The 17,905-nt window shown below is 39.7% G+C and overlaps 1 protein-coding gene across 3 annotated transcripts in view; it reads left to right on the top strand.

The window, feature by feature from the left end:
• The window catches only part of prkcaa (protein kinase C, alpha, a), a 141,414-nt gene that overhangs the window by 117,461 nt on the left and 6,048 nt on the right, over positions 1 to 17,905 (top strand). For 2 of the 3 annotated variants that reach the window (XM_041036881.1, XM_041036880.1), the window contains 3 exons: positions 3,055 to 3,135; positions 4,806 to 4,913; positions 10,346 to 10,486. In XM_041036881.1, coding sequence (XP_040892815.1) covers positions 3,055 to 3,135; positions 4,806 to 4,913; positions 10,346 to 10,486 — 330 coding nt within the window. Of the gene's footprint in view, positions 1 to 3,054; positions 3,136 to 4,805; positions 4,914 to 10,345; positions 10,487 to 13,495; positions 13,517 to 17,905 lie in introns of all 3 variants that reach the window. The other variant, XM_041036878.1, reaches the window with a different exon arrangement.

Raw genomic sequence — 17,905 nt, forward strand, 5'->3', positions numbered from 1 at the left:
CAGATTTGACCATACAGAGTAAGACGTCTAGTGCAACATGGAAGCTGGTCTTGTTAAATGCTTATAAAAGTAATCATTGTTCTATGGATACCCATGTAGAAAGTATGAATGATATATATTTACTGGAGGAAACAGCTAGAGGAAAAATAATCATACAAAGATGATCAAGTCACATAGTCTGACATTAAATGTCAGTAATATAAATGCTTTCTGCTTCTATAAATGTCACAGTTACAGTGACTTTCAGAGATGCGTAAGTGTACGTGCATGCAAGTTTGTGCACATGCTTGCCTTTTGTGTGTAAGGGTAAACACGTGAAAGTACTGCATGTCCAGCCGGCTCCCATCATCCCTGCGGAAAGCATCATGACAGTGGAGTGCAGAGCTGGAGGTGTGTTTGTCCGCCTGTGTGAGTTTTATGTGCTTATGCGGTCTCCCATGGGCAAAGCAGAGGTCAGGTGTTAAGCAGCAAAGGTTAAAGAGTGGTACAGGATAGATTTGTTTTCACACACCTGGGCACACTGGTGTGTACATGTGCTTGTGTGTACCTGCAAGTGAGTCTTTGTTTATTCATCTGAAGTGTGTTGTCCTTGTGTGTGTGTGTGTCTGTGTGTCTGTGTGTGTTACTAAGCTGGGGGACTGCCCCCTGGGGATGCATGTGTGCAGCAGAGGTCAGATGTTACTCAGAATAGGTCATAGAGCAATGTAGTCTTTGACAGAGCTGCTGTTACACACCTAAAGTTGTTTGTGAGTGTGGGTCATCATGTTGTCCTGTATGTTTCGTGTGTGCGCGCACATGAACATATGTGCTTGTTCGCTTTACATGAGCATGGACTGTATGTATGCACATGGCTGCATCAACTGCCGTTATATAAGATCTAATGTTATATATAAGAGGCTCTAGAGAAATGGATGGATGTCAAAGTGGGTGTGAAGTGTACATAAGTGTCTTAAGAGTGGCGTGAATGGGGTCAGACAGGGAGAAAGCATTAACCTCAGCCAATGTCAGACTAACCCTCAGGAAATTCTTCAGTCGCCAGAGAAAATGTCATAGCTGAGAGAGGCTAGGATGTCCACTGGAGATTCCTACACTCTTTTTATGTCTTTATCTCTTTTTTCTTTTTGTCCCCATCACTGCATTTGGATATAAAAGATGTACCCGCTATAAAATAGTCCCCAACATCACTTAAAGTGAGGGCCGTATTACAAGGAATGCCATTAAGGAGGTTTGACTGGCTTTGTCTCACCTTGTAATAGACTGTCCTGACATTAATTAGCAGGCATAAAAGATAAAACGCAGGAATTGCAAATGACAAACCCTATCACCTATTTCTTATGAATCCTTTACCACTAAAAAGTAAAACTAAACCATTTCAGTCATGAGGAAAGAATCACTAGCTCAGCAAAGTGGTGGTGTTGTCAGTCTTCAGAGTATTTGGACAAAAGGATTTTAACAGAATGCGAATGTGAAGATCACCCTTCCAAATGTGCAAACACTTGCCAGAAAGAGTTTTATTCACAATGGCTTCTCCGTTGTTTACTCCCATCTTAAACTTGTTTTGGTGTGACAATGCGTGAAGTGTGTTTTTCAGCTTCAGCTACAGCCACATCATTCTATGAGAACTGTTTGTTGTAGCTCTGAGGTGCTCGTGTCTTGTGTGTAAAAGTGTAAAGGGTGACTCTTTTCTGTGTTTTGTTATCTACTTTGCGCCCACGCACCAAATGCTCGCTTCCTGTCAGAAATTTTGAGCCTCCTATCTTCTTTGTTCAGCCATGGTTGTTGCAGGTGATTTTAAAACATAGGTGATTCAGGGGTCATCTGGCTTTTATGCCTAGTCGCTGCTGTGGCCGCAGCTTTGCTGTGCACGTTCTCTTTGTCCGAGTCAAACCACTGTATGAAGAGAAAAGCAATGCATTGAGCAGGATTTTCGAAGCTGCTGTCAGACCTCATATGCTTGTGTCTGTTGCATTTTAAGGCACAGTTAGGGCTTAAAAAATTCTCCTGCTCGTTTACCATTTGGCAACTTAACAAGGACTTAAAGAAAGCATAAATTTGTGAAGTGTTTGATGTTTGATTGAGTTATTTGATCATTCAGAACTGCTGAACTGCAACAATATCACAGTCATTTAGATTTACATAAAAATGAGACACAGTGGCAGTTTGCATGAAAAGATGAGAGGAAAGAGGCTCAACGAGTATTTTATAATGGCTTCCTGAAATTGTCCTAACATGGATTTACATATGCAGAGTGGCATGTTAAGCACCACAGTTTTCATTCTCTGTATTTAACATTTTGTGGGGGGACCTGTTTTTTGCTTGATTTAATAGGACCACATTACATTACATAATACAGAAACAGTGTACACATTGAGTGAATAATCTGTTCTATTTTTATGACCTAATGATATGTGGACAAAGGTAACAGGACACAGGATAAGTGGTGAAACTTGTAATGGATGGATAATGTGCTGAAATATTTACAAATTTTAAAATTTAAAACCTGAAATCCAGGCAGTGTAATATTTATGTAGTAGTATAACATTCTCTGCTTGTTTTAAAAATGGATCACAATCTGTAACAGAGAACCTGGATGTCAAAGAGATTTTTAAAAAATGCCTCAATTTGTTCTGAGGTGAAAGGAGTAAAAGAAAATCAAAATTCAGCTACTTTATATTTTGAATATTCACCACGTCATTCACGCTGACAGATGCCTGTTTTCTAATCTCCAAGTTGTTAATGGATTAATCATAGTTTCAGTGAAGTTATTTGATATGAAACATGATTTTGAAATGTCACTTGAAGAATTTCAGACATTTTTGGTTTTGTTGAGATTTCTCAAATCAGGCTGAGTTGAATGTGAATCTGAAACTAAATCTTGAATCTCCTCATACTGCCAGATACTTTCTGGAGAACACTGGATTATGGCTGAGTTTTCCGATGCCAAATATTCCCCTAGTTTGTCTGCAAACTGTGTTGTCTGTGTATTTTCACATACAGAATCATGTAATGTCATCAGCCTGAATTTCTTAACTTTTTCTCTAATTCCCTTCACAGATCATTGCATATCAGCCATATGGACGCTCTGTAGACTGGTGGGCATATGGAGTGCTGCTCTATGAAATGCTTGCGGGACAGGTGAGTGGTGCACACACACAAACACACACACACACACTGGTTCTTCTTATGTAATTGCCTGCTACAAGTTATGCGACAGCTTCACACAAACACAAGGTTGCTCACAGATTGCTCATACCCACATTATTCCCACGTGTACTCAGGTGGTGTTTCCTATGGACCTTCCCACCAGCTCTAATAATAAATGTTGACACATATACACGCTGAACCTCCTTCTACCCTCCTTTCACAGGACATATCCAAATTAGTGTTTTAAATGCAGTGTGTTTAAGTGTGTGTGTGTGTTTTTCGACTTTAATTCAAGTGTTAACATTTATCATTTATATAGATTTGTAAAAGTTACATGCGTGGTTTAACTTTCACTGAATAGTACCGGTTCATCACAGAGCTGTTCTTGTACATATTACATACATTGTACATACATAGTGTCTGTATTTGTGCACTGTATTAGCATATTAAAAATGTTCAGCTTTTTGCATCCAACAGCTCTCTTTGCATCAAACAGTTCAATTTTTGTCTTACAACTGGGAAGCCGACTTTTTCACAGTTTCTTCGTTTATTTGTGGACACGACATGGTGTCCTGCCAGTGCACACGAGACAGTGTTCTGGACAGTATTCTTAGGTATTCAAGGGAACATACCAGTCATTTCTTGGCTGGTAGAGAAGTGTTATGATGACTGCTTTACCTGCAGTCTGTGCTAAACACTTAGATTTTCAGCACCAACCTAAACCAGATTTCAGTGGAAGTTGTAGTTGAAACACACAATAACTACCTAAAAGCTAAATCACAACTTTTTTTTAAATGTGTCTTTATATATTATCATAACTCATGTTCTCACAAACTATTAATGCTTCAAGATAATGCTTTAAAAATGTTCTCATTTGAAAATGTGGAGAAAGTTAAAAAGCTCAACCATTTAGAGGATCATTTTTTCACCTTATTAATAAAACATGTCTCAAAGACTCAGTGCTAAATAACTTATTAAGACTTATTAAGATATTTTTGAAGTGATTCCCATTCTAAAGGGCCAAAAGAAAAGTGCAAGTACATGGAAAAGCTCGCTCCTCTGAAGCAAAACATAAAGATGGGGGTGTTTTTCAGTCCCAAATGAACTTAAAGAAAGTGTTTTCTGTTAAACAATTAACAAAAAATTTTATCTATTCAGATGCACCTTTCCTCTGCCTCTTCATGTGAAATCAGGTAAAGGGGGCATGATGCAGACAGGCTATCTCCAGTCGAAGAGGCCAGTGGAGTGGAAATGACGAATAATTCATTTTATGGATTGTCAAAACACCCACATTATGGTTACTGATGATAACCACCCTGTGAGGAGGGAAAAAAAAGCTGGGTCATCCACTTCATTTGCCCTGCAAGGTTTTTGTGTGAAAAACTTGTTCTGATGAATTCTCCACTGCTGCTCATTGTTTTTGCTCCTTTTTCATGTCTTTGCTGTTCTCAATGTTCTTTTTCCGTCTTTTCTCCCCCGTTCTTCATTCTTTTCACCCCATTTAGTCACATTTGTGTCCTCCTTTTTTTACCCTCTTCTTCTTTATTCATTAGGGAATGAACTCGTACGACATGGTGACACTTTACTTTTCACTTTACCACTATGTGAAAATGGAGGAAACACTAACAACACTCTCGATATTGTGTCCTTTCACCCCCCAGCCTCCATTTGATGGAGAAGATGAAGATGAGCTGTTCCAGTCCATAATGGAGCACAACGTGTCGTACCCCAAGTCCCTATCCAAAGAAGCTGTCTCTATCTGCAAAGGGGTGAGTGGACGTTCTTTGTCATCCATGAAAAATCTTTTGCCATTCTCAACCAATTTTTGTATTTAAGCAAAACATAAATATATGCAAATCTATTTAGTATTCATAAAAGATTAACTTTGTACTTGCTGCTTCTGGCTTTGACTTTTAGTTTTAGAAATAAATTCAGAAAAATGCACTTAAACTGACTGATATAAAACCTGCCTCTTCAGTCTGTTGTCCTGTTTAACTGGGACTGTTTTCACCCGGAAGCTTTTCCCACCTGGGTTGAAAATGCTGTAAATCAGCATTTTAAGCTCTGTGTCTCTTCACTGAAGCCAAAATAATATAACTTCTTGTAAGAGGGCCACAAGCTCTTCCTGTTAGCTCAGCTGTAGGGAGAAAAACTGACAGGCTGCGTCGCAGACTGCTGTAAGGCTTTTCTTAGCTTTCCGGATTTAGATGTAACATATGAGAAGTCTAGCTCAATTTGCTATAAGAATGAAGTGTGGGCTTTTTTAAATAGTGTCAGGGAACTCATTTGGAGTTCCCTCTCCTCTTTCCACTCAGTTCCTGTGTCTCTGACATTTGCTTTAATAAAAATGAGGTCATCCAATACACTCCTCACTGGCATGACTGTCACATTAAGGTGCAGCAGCTCCATGAGCCCAGTGTTTTAAAGGTTTATTCCAAATGCTTTGTTGCCATTTTTCAGAGCTTGTGGTTCCATAAGTATGAAATACTTCAGCGACATAATAGATACATACATATAATTTAGTTCCATTCTCCTGAACGTGGTATCTCAGTGAAAGCCTTTAGGGAATTTCTTCAAATACAGTACAAATGTTCACTTGGACTCAACGATGAACTGCTGATTTGGTGGTCAAAGGTCACTGTAGCTTCACAAAACACGTTTTGGGCTATAACTCAAGAAATCATACGCTAATTATGATAAAATATTCTTAATACATTTTTATTAAAAGTCTTCGCTCCATGTATATGTGAGTGTGAACAGACAAGCTGCAACTCAGTGGAGTCTCATTACTTAAAAACTGACTGGTAACTTACAGTGAGATTGTTTTTCATCAGATAGCTCTTCCCTGTAAGAACTGAGGAGTATTTAGACTCAACAGTCTCCTGGGATGCTATTTCAGCAGCCATGGGTATATGCCTGCTGGACCATCAGAGACAGTACAGTGGGTCAGTGCAAGTCGAGCAGACAAATTCTGGGACATAGTAACTGTTGGTCTCATTTTACCGTTGCAACAGAATGTTTTATAAGGAAATAAAAGAGAAAGGAACATAGGCAAAACATAGCTTTTGTAGTTTTTTAGGACACTTACCTAATGGATTCACTGAATCGCAGTGACTTTCTGAGTCTGCCCCACCTTATTTCTTCACAGACTAAACAACAAGCCAAAAATTGGTACTGCAATACATGTTCATCCCCAGGGAGCTGATGTACATTAAATATGGATGACTTCTGGCAGCTGTCAATGGAGTCACTGATGACATGTGGGTCACCTTAGGACTCTTTGGTCCCTGTGGGGATTATTTTAGGCACATTCATCATATGGTTTGTTTTGCTAGCAGCAGAGCTCCAGGTTCAGTGAGTGTGACAGTGCTTTTAGCTTGGCCCCTTGAAGATAAGAACTTTTCCAGAAATGCTCACAAGAAAAGAAGAAAAAGCGCACCTTTGCACGTGTGTGCGTGCATCGGGAATTTAATGGTGAAGGTAGCAGTTTTATTTCTGTCCAGAGGCAGTGCAAAGTCAATGAGCTGTGAAATAATGCGCTTTGTCTCCCTGTCCCTTCCGCAACTTGTTTCCACCTCTTTATTTCTGTTTTATTTTTCTTAACTGTGTGTGTGTGTGTGTGTGTGTGTGTGTTTATGTCCTGGTCTCGGCCCAAGTCCCTGTCTCAACTCTTGTTTGGCATGGCTGCAGCACTTCCTCTTAATGGATACATACTGAAGCGCTTGCCAGTTGCCTGACCCACAAAAGTGAGAGAAAGAAGAGATGAGCGGGTAGAGAAAAAAAAACAGAAAACAAGAGAAAGAGTGGTTAGAGGGAGATGAAGAGAGGTACAACGAGGAGGAGAATAAAAGAGTAAAGTGGGCAGGGAGCAGAGAGGTGAGGCTGGAGAGAAGAAGTGATTTTCACAATACTGATGCTAACACAAAAGAAAGACAGCAGAGGACAGAAGAAACTGTAAAAAGGACAAATAGTATGTAGTATAAATTTGTTGCAGGTGGATTTTTGATGTGCAGTACCTGAAAATGTTCATATAGTCTCTATTCTGAGCAAGCCCATATACTGTATATAGTACAGTTCATAACGTTTTAAATAGGTCACAGATGCAGATACACATTTATCTAAGTAATGAGACGTTACCAAGAGGTCGTCCATTCTGATGTTGTTGTAGTTTATAATAATTACTGGTAGAGAATGAGATTGAGACAGGTATACATAAAATAACATGTTCTGAGTGTAAAGTTTGATGTAGAGGTAAATATGGTCGAAGATTTCCCCCTTGGTTTCAAAGGTGCTATCCTTGACTAAATGGCTTAAATGAATGTACTGAGGCAAAAGCATACAGGTAAAACCATAGCATCACTCATGTCCTGTTTGAGTATTGCATAGTATCTTTATCTAAGTCCCAATGGGGTAGTAAGTTTTGTGCTGTCCGCAGAGAAGATAAAACTGAAGCCTATTCATTAATTGCAATAGATGATAAAGATGGTGTGTGTGTGTGTGTGTGTGTGTGTGTGTGTGTCACACAGTTGTACCTGGCCAGACTCCCCTGCTGATTTAGAGACCCCATCTGCCCTCTCTTTTACACTCTCTGTCTTTGTCTCTCGGTCTCCCTGACTGTCTTTCTTCCCTCCCTCCCTCCCCTCCCATCTAAAGATTTGGTGTTCTCAGCAGAAACTGCAGGGAAGCTTCAAAGTTATGTACACTTTATACTTTTCGTTGACAGTTCGTGATGCAGTGGAGCCACTGAGATTCGAGTGCTAACAGTTTGCAGACAGAATGATGGGGTGTTCTCCGTGAAATGTCAGCGGCACATTTTCTTTTTTTTCTGGAGATGAGCCATCAAACTGATGTGAAACGATTCAAGCGCTCAATTAAAAAGAAAAAAAAAGAAGAAAAAAAACAATACTTGAGTGTTTGATTGACATGGTGGCAGTCCGGCAGTCAGTCACTTTCAGGACATTTCAAGGTGTGAGGGGTGTCATTTTAATGGTGACAGCCTTGCGTTTGCAGCAGGATGCTTTCTCGCCGTCGGTGACAGTCCTGTGAACAGACAGACAGAAAGCTGCAAATGACTTTTTGTCATGTCTGAAGCTAGTTCAGATGTGAGGGGCTTGCAGCAAGGAATCTGGCCTGTAGAAACTCAGCAAGTTGGAATTCAACACTGATACAAGTAAGCCATTTTAGCATGTTATTTAATGCTTTTGTAGCTCTGATATTTGGCACCTTAAGATAACAAGGAATCATCCGACCACCATGACACACATTTTCACTTAATACATGAGGACTAATTATGAGACTTACAGTTAAAAGCACTTGTGAGATTTCCTTCTCTGTCAAGAGAAAAAACAATCTGGCTTTCTTCACTCATTTACTGTAAGACTAATATTGATAATGACTTTTAGTTTCTTCCCCCATTTTTGGTTTTCTGAGTCTAAGCAAAGTTATTCAAAAGTAAGGACGTTGTTTGAAAGTGACTTGGAAAACAACAACGACAACACACACAACTGCCAGTCAGCAGTCGAGAAAAGCCAAGCTCAAAGTTTCCTAAAAAACAAACAAATATATCCATGTTATGTATGTATGAGGTTGCATTCACTCATAACTAGCAGCAGATAGAAATAAGAAAAGTTCAAATTAAACCAATTTAAATTGCTTAGTATGTAAGTAAAATAAAAAAATGTGTGTGTTATAATGGTTATGTAGTTGGAATGTAAACATCTCTGTAGTGTTCTGTAAATGTAACTGGGATTTTAATGTAGTACACATACACTCCCTTCTCTGGTCTTCCAGTATACGCTATATTCTCTGCTTCAGCATTATGTATATAATCCTCCCACTGAAGATCAAATGTTGAATTTGGTATAGTACTAAAACCTGACTGACAGGATACTGTAAGACTGAAAGTGTGTGTATTAGCTTTTGATCAGAAGCTGTAGTTGGACTGTACATTGGTTAAATAGTCTTCCCTCTGTGTAAGATCATTACACACAAAGCGTGATTGCTAAACATGTCATATACTCAGGAGAACTGTCAAGGTGACTGAGCCGCATGTGAGGGGGTGCATTACAGATTAGGGATTTAACTGGAGGCGCAGCAGCTTTGTGTGTGTGTGTCTGTGTATGCATGCATATATGTACTCTCACCTTGGGCATACCAGTTGGAAAGCATACACTGCACCGAATACCAGCACCAGGAACTTAGCATTTAAGCATTTAAACGAGCTCAGTCAAACAAAGCACTGTTTCCATTTCAGACTCGGTCACATGAATAAGTCATTTTGTCCTTGAACTGTCAATACTGAAAGCCACCAGGCTCTCTGTCCATCTCCAAATGACTCCTTCCCCTTCCTTAGCGATTCAGTCAGGACAAATCACTGCATTAAGGCAGGAGAGAGAATGCAAAGTATTTATGTAAATAGAAACATTGCATAGACACGCTTAGAAAAACAAGCAGCCAATCGATGATTGTGTTCCAGTATGAATAGGAATTGCTTTAAAGCATTTTAAAATTGTGAACTGGCCTGTTTGTTTCCTCCTGCAGGCCAACTCACGTTCTTTTTATGCAAGCAAGAATTTATAGGTTGTCCAGCTGCAAACTTACCAAACAAACATTTAAACTACTATACCATTGCACTCCCACATAATTTAACAAGGACATATTTTCGTGTTGGTCATGTTTCCTGTGGGTATTTTATTTGTCTTGTTTTGCTTTTTAACAAAGTGCAAACTGAGTCCACATGTTGTCTGTGGTGTGAGTGAAAGTGGCAGCAGTTCTCTAAAGGCAGAACAAGCAGAGGGAGACCCATCTGTTTAGTTGTCATTTACTGACCCAGAAATGAGGTGGAATCACGTTACAAAACTCACTAGTGAGAGAACACAGAAGTGGGAGTAAACAAAGTTAAAGTTTTCCAAATGCACCAACACTGGCCGCTTTTGAGAGAGGTAAAACCAAACCCTAAACCTGTAAATCCTATTTTAACCCTATACTGTGTTCTTTCCAAAACAAAAAACTCTGGTTGAACTTTTAATTCCATAGTTTTATATATATTTTTTGCCCTCATACAACCTACACCACAGAGTACAGCAAATAGTAAATAATCTGGGTTTAAGTGGAATCACCGCTGGGATTCAGACCAGTGATACCACCCATAATTTCTTTGGTCTAACTCCATGTCCTCGTTTTTGTTTCTTACTATGAGCAGCTGATGACCAAGCACCCATCCAAGCGTCTGGGCTGTGGCCCTGAGGGAGAGAGGGACATCAGAGAACATGCCTTCTTCAGACGCATCGACTGGGAACGCCTCCAGAACAAGGAGATACAGCCGCCCTTCAAGCCCAAAGTGGTAAGTCCTGTGAATAATTGTGCTTAGGGTTTAATTCATATTTCATAGTCTAATTAAGTGTGATACAACTTGATATAATTATGGTAACCAAGGTTAAGATGATTGGTAGCCTCTCTCACATGAGTTGAGCCTTCATTAGAATAAGGCCACATTTCCCATTACACTTGTCGGTTCCTATCACAAAGGGAATATTTGCAACTTTGGGCTCTATTTTAATCTGGGCGCATGGTGCAAAGAGCACATTGCTGAGATATAGTGATGTTTTTCTCTCTTTGCATCACAGCAGTAGGAGAGGGGTTGCTCATTTTGTTGATTTCTGGGAAATTTGTGTAAAATTTGGACTACATTTGGATGGAAACCTGGTTCTTGGCAATCCAGCAACATCTACAGCCTCAACAATACCTTGCATCGCCCCTCGCTGCACACATCACATTTGACTGCACTTTGCACCATGTACCTTTTCCCTTACCTTACTTTACTGAAGCTGTGTTTACTTTGGCTTTTTATTCAGCCCATTATCTGACATTGATAGAATCAACAATTTTCCCTCAAAGACAACACAATATTAAATGCAACTTAATGGCTGGTAGAAGCTGCCTGTTTTCTTGACAGTGCATCTGTATGTCTATAGAATTTCTACTTCATATATCCCATTAATAGTGGTAATAACTTGTGGAAAATTGCTATGTATTACCACTTCTCAGAGCACAGTGTGCTACACGCACATGCAAAAACACAAAACACATAAATAAGTCAAGTAAACAAATACAATTTCAGCAAACATGAACAGATGTGCTCATCACTACGAGACAAATCTGTTATGGCAAGACGTTCTATGCCCCTCTGCTGTGTTATCTGCTCCCTTGGGGACTATTTGTTCTTGGCTGTTTGTTTACCAACTTGTACCTCAGCCTTCAGTCAGATTTGTCAGAATACACATACAAACATGGAAAGTCACTAGTTAAGTTTTAACTCTAGTTACTGTCCTTAAGTGAAGTGATGCAGTTTTGTTTTGTAACTGTAAGCAATTTAAAAGTATTTTACCTGATAAAGTTTTAAGACCCAGCAGATGATGGAAGTTTAAATACCTTGCACGACACATTAGGTGTTTGCTTTTGATATGTTAAGTAAACAATGTTCAATTCAAATTAAACAGGTGGTGCAAAATGTAGCAATCCACACAAAGGTAGTGGTGAGTTATTTAATATATTCAGCACCATCTCTCTGGAATATCAATCAGATGCTTAGGCACAAGAAGATTTCCTGTTTATACCACTCTATCTAATTGATGCTGGTTGGGGTCACTTTTCTCAGGGGTTTCATTAACATCTCATCCAATCTTATTTAATGTACTTTATCACTCCAGGAAATCCTTTTGCTAACATAATGGTACTTGCTATAAAAATGGTCACATATCCAATAACATTAAAAAAAGCTTTCACAGATGGATTTGGTCATATTATGGAATATTATGGCATTTGATGGAGTAATTTACTCAATTTAACCATCCCTCCCTCCCTTACTCCCTGTCTGCCTTATTTTACTCAGACACACACTGTTCTAACACATACACACACACACACACACACACACACACACACACACTATCAGGACAAATCTCCTCTGTTGCAGCCAGCTATTTCAAATTCTCAGACCGAGGAAAAATGTACATGAAACCTTGATTTAAAGTGATATTTCACCTTGGTAGCCAGAGTTAACAGGGAACATTGTGGTAAAATTCACGAGCGAACATGCAACAAAGCGAGCGAACATTTCAGACCATGATGCTGTAAGTGCTTGCCATGTACGTTTTAAACCTTGTGTTTTACAACAAAATGCTTCCAGGCTTTTAAAAATATATCTTCACTAATGATCCCAAACCCTTAGCAAAAAACCAAAACTATTTGCATAGTTACAGGAGGTAAGTGGAAAGTCATCTTTTTGTGTGAACCCTTCAATTAATGATTTTTTTTTCCATCCATCCATCTATTTCCATAGTGGGGTGATGGAGGGAGGGGTTGGGTTGCAGCCAGTCATAGCACACACTGGTTGAGAAGCAGAGGGCATCCGGAGTACGTGGCTATAGTTTACTCCAGGGCTTGTGTCAACAACACTCTAACTACCAGGATATATTGTTTACACTGCAGGTAATTTCATAAGATAAATACGAGAGATTTTTTTGTAAACAGCCGTTCCTGTTGTTGGTTTTTGCCACATGAAGGCGACTCCATTGAAAAAGATATATTCCTGTATGCTAGGAGTCGAGGTAACACTTGGCTGATGTAATCTGACTGCTGTCCTTTGTAACATTCCCATTAAGAGTGGCAGGCAGTGCCAAGAATGGATGGTAAGAATGTAACACACACAAAGAGGAAGTTATACCATTGGTGTAATTCACTTCTTGCTTAAGGATTTTAGGAATATTAATATATTGAGTGCTTTGCTTAATAAACAGAAGTGAAGTCACTCTGATATCAAGCAATCCAAGATGGGATATATAATACAGCCTCAACACTCTTTTTGTATAGTCAAAGCACAGCTATATACATAGGGTACATAGGGTACATATGACATGTATTATATGGGCCATAAGTAATTTCAAAGCCTCTCATCTTAATGTATTATTAATGTAACACCCATTTATTATGTATGCATATCTCATATAGCTCATATTTGCTGCTCAGTAAGGTGTAGTGTTGAAATCCCTTGAGTTTACCCATGATCATCTAGAGCACACACACATTTTCTCCCTGTCTTTCTATCATTCTATCAATCTACATATATCATACATATGTATACACACACATGCAGTACACTCTCTCTTACACGTGCACACACAGAGACTCATACAGAGTTCATGTAGGCTGTTTCTTAAAAACAAAAGAAAACAAAAAGATGAGGCAACAGAGATTAAGTAGGTCACTCAGTGTCATATGTGTGTTTGTTTGTGTGTGTGTCCCTGACATATTCATTTTAAATATTGTAGTTCTCTTCTGTTTCACCCTCAAGGGCTCCAGTTCCTTTAACAAGGTGAATCCTGGCCTCTTTGTCAATGTAGTCTCCCGCTGAGTGGATGTGCTGGGTGTGCTGGAAATGCTATGTGTGCTTTGCGAGTGTATGTGTGAGTAAATGTGTGTGTGTGTGTGTGTGTGTGTGCGTGTGCGTGCGTGCGTGGGAAGGTTGAGGAAAGTGAAGGTTAACAGAGATTGAAGAAAGCAGGGGAAGAAGATTTCCTTGCATGTACTTCACATCTTTGTGTCATTTGCTGCACAAGAATGCAAGTTTGTCATTGTGTAGGGGGTTAACTGATATCAGAAGGAGAAAGTAAAGCTTCTGTACTTGTGTATTTGTCCACTCTAAAGTCGCAGGGAGGCAGATGCATGCAAATGTGCATGTCTTTTGCACAGTGCATGCTTGCATGGGTCTGGCTGCAGATGCAGATAATGGTGAAAGATGAGAGAGATGGAAAGAGAACTAATAAAAGCAAAGTATAAACATTGCTGAATGCTCCCTGTAACCACCATAACCTTACTCTTTAATGATCCATCATGTCCATCTCACTAGTCCATGTAATACAGTGCTTTTTCTGAGTCCATTACCACAAAATGGCTATCATTATACACCTCCCTCTCACCCCTCACCAGGTCTCTCCGTGCCTCTCTAATCCACCCTCCTCCTCTTTCCTTTCTCCTTGTGCATCTATCCCCGCTCAATCTCACTTCATCTGCCTGTGACAGCTGTGGAATTGCAATCAATACACCGGCTGCACCCAGCTGAGAGAGTCAAACCATCTGTATCTATTGGGCCGGGGCTTCAGACAGCGCGGAGGACACAGTCTGTGTGGTAGAATGGGTGTCAGAGCAGGCTCAGTTAGATCCATATTTATACTGTTGGATGCTGTCACTGTCCAGCCATCTACTGCAGGTAACACAACAAGCGCATAATTAAATGCCAGCCGCATCCAGCGAGCAGTGTTGGTATGAAATCAGGCTAATTTCTTGCTAGCACAACGAGCTTGATGCCCACACGTTCTACACCCACTTGTGGATGGCCGTCTTTATGGCTGAAGGGAGCGGAGCAGGATGGAAAAAGTAGGTCAACTAGGAAGCTGCTGATTGATAGTGAATGAAGGAAGGGAGGCAGGGCAAGAAAGAGTGGGAGGACTTAGTCACTACACAGAAGTCTTGGAAAAGTGTCCAAGGAAGGGATGTGCATGCCTGACGGGATACACACACACACACACACAGAAAATGATGGCAATATGGATGAGCTGTGACTCATTGTAGCTGTAAGAAAATAAGAGGCACAGTCTGTTGCAGCTTGACTGAACATGTCTGCCTTTCCTTTTTTTAGTATATGGGACATAAAGGGGAGAATTTTCAGTTTGTGTGTTTATTTGGTCTATTTATTAATTTATTTTCTAATTTGGGGTCAGAAGAGTTATCTGTCGTTCATTTCAAAACAGATGTGTTATGTGTTATCTGTAATCTGTGCTGTTTAAAACTGTAGGCTTTTTGCTTCATAAAGTCAAAATTTAAAGAAATGTATCGGTTTGGAAATATGGCTCTGTATGAACTTTAGCTTGGGTTTAGACACTGCAGCTGATTATTATAACATTTGTAAAACTGGTCCAAAATACAATTCTTTGGAGGATAGCCAAAAAAAAGATGGCCATGTAAGGTCCTGATTTTATCTTTAGCTTTCTGCACCAATAACCAATGGGTTCAACTGTGCTTTGTGATTTAGTCGCTTAACACGTTCATGAAATAAGGCAGTGAAAACAAAATAGTAGATGAATTTCCCTACAGGGCAGCATTTCATAGACCAGAAACACATTTCTGGGAAAAAAAAAAACCTCAAATTCAGTGCATGAAAAACCTTTTTTTTTTCTGTTAAATGTTCATGAAATATAAGCTAAGTTTAAATGATGGATGCCCTTCTGTAAGTTGTTCACTGCTAACAAGCTAACAGTTCAACGAAACAAATCGTTATGTTTAGGATGACGATGACAGGAATGGAGAGCTTTCCATGCCAGCAGCTTCAGGGAGAGGGAGGTAGAGAGAGAGAGAGAGAGAGCATCTTGGCACAACTCATAATGGAGGCAGGCACTCATTTATCATCCTAAGTAGCTGAGTGTTCTTTTAATATGCTTGAGTGCAGAGGCGTGCACGTCTGTATGTGTGCAGAAAGAGAGAGGGAGAGAGATTAAAGATGAGAGAAAGTAGGTCAAAAACCCATGTAGGACACTATGTCACCGTGTATGGGAGGATGTATCAACAGCATAATAGCTTTGGTCTCACCCCATAAGGGCTGGCTTAATCACACAATGAGAAATAGGAGACGTAAGACCAGCTCTGTGCTTTTCCAAAAGGGCAAGTTTATGTCCTTAAAAAACATTACAAAGGCAGTGAAGCAGACTTTTATGAGACCCCAGTTCATAACCTCATTTTCACACTTTTGTTCTTGTTGAGTTAATCTTTTGAGCTTCATTTTTTCTGAGGAGAGAAGCATCTGTAAAACAGTTTCTAGACTAATCAAACTTTATGAACACAACATGCTAACCACTGCCATGGACCAGAACAAAATGAAGCATGTTTGTCAAATATTTCCAAAAACTCAACACAGCAGCAGCTGGAGCTGCTTCGTATGTATTTGCATACACACTGGTATGAGTTTCTCTTGAGAGCAGAGACCAGGTGTCACTAGGAGTAACTGTTTTTCGATCTAGAAGCAGACATTTTGGTGCTGGCAATTGTCGGTGGAGGTCAGAGTGAAAATGTGTGTTGCTTCACTTTGTTGCGACACATGGTCAGTGATGGATACAGGAAGACAAGCAGGCAGAGAGACATAGTTGTTGAAGTGTCCTTGCAATTACCCATCAGGTATCTGTTGTGTGGGAAAGAGAGAGAGTACATTCAGAGACAGCACGCCACATTTGCTCCCTGTCTTGAAGTGTGTGTCTTGCCTTCTATCCACTCTGACAGGGTGGTAGTGGCTTGGAGCAAACGTCACCTGTCAAGGACAACACTCACGGGAAGACATTAAAAGAAAAAAAAAAATTACACACGCACACCTTAGAAACATCTGTGTCTCAACATTTTTATGTTCTGTTGTGTTCACTTCTGTTAAATCACCTGACATGTTCTGTCTGACCTCACCAATAAAAAAAAGATGAAAGTAAAAAAAAAGAAATGTCAGTACCTTTTTACCACTGTGTGACACAGATAGACGTGCCTGAACACACACACACGGATTGACACACAAGCGCTTGCTGGTACACACACTGACACTTACGTAAACACAAACACACACACACAAAGACAATGATGTCTGTGAATGTAATGTAGGACAGCAGTGGATAAGGCCAGTTAGTCATTAGTTAGTCAAGAGTATTAAAGCCAGGTCACAGTTGGCTGTGGGCAAATAACAACAATTAAAACTGATTGGAAGGAAAATTGAAAATAAAGAAGAGAGAATGTGTAATGACTGACCAGGCAGTTTGTTCTCTATGTAAAACCTCCCTGCCTCTCATGCCTCCTCCCCAAACATGTTGCCTCTCCTTTTCTTGTATTTGTAGTGTGGATGAAGCAGAAGTCGGAAGATGCTAAAGGGCTTTGCTTATGACAGTGGTGCTTTTGAAAAAAGCAAAAGAGGACAAAGTTAGAAATGAAATAATATAAATTAATCTGACAGGATTTGTTTTGCACTAAATAAGGGCATCCAGATTCACCAAATCTGACATTGTCAAAACTGGAATCTAATTAACCTTCCAGTATCAGTTGGAATTAGGCAATATCACTTTTTTAGTATTACGTACTGTGTGTGTATTGAATGTTATGTTTGGAGCAACCATTGCAGTCACAACAACCATTTGAGTTTAATGCACCAATGTTTATTTCTATGACAACAATGCCAGAAGTGTGATGGTTACCATCTTCCTTTCTCTCTATTCAAGTCAGAGGCCCCTGGCATTTGCCTTCATAGAGTCAGTTATCCTCACAACCAGCTGCAGAACAGTATCTCCCTAGGGAACATAAATGCTTATCAAATGATGCATGTGTGTATTTGGGTGTATGATTGTGTGTTTGTGATTGCATGCAATCATGTAGGTGAGCCCACTGTGTAGGTGGACTAGCTGATGAGGATAGAGAAGGCTGATGTATGCCGCTTTATCTCTTTCTCACTTGCTCTTTCTCCTGTTCGTTTTCAGTTTTTATTGCTGTTTCTCTATTGGAATAACTTAAAAGTTCTGCAAAGACAATTCTACAATTTGATTTTATTAAATAAAAAAGGAATACTGCAACCAACAACAGAGACACATCAAACAAAGAACCAAATCAGACAAAGGGAACAAACAAAAAAATGTTTCATCTCCACCTGAAGGACACCTCTATAATGCTCTTTGTGGGTTAGCCACTT

The sequence above is a fragment of the Toxotes jaculatrix genome, chromosome 4 (assembly GCF_017976425.1).
Source record: "Toxotes jaculatrix isolate fToxJac2 chromosome 4, fToxJac2.pri, whole genome shotgun sequence".
Taxonomy (NCBI): Eukaryota; Metazoa; Chordata; class Actinopteri; family Toxotidae; genus Toxotes; species Toxotes jaculatrix.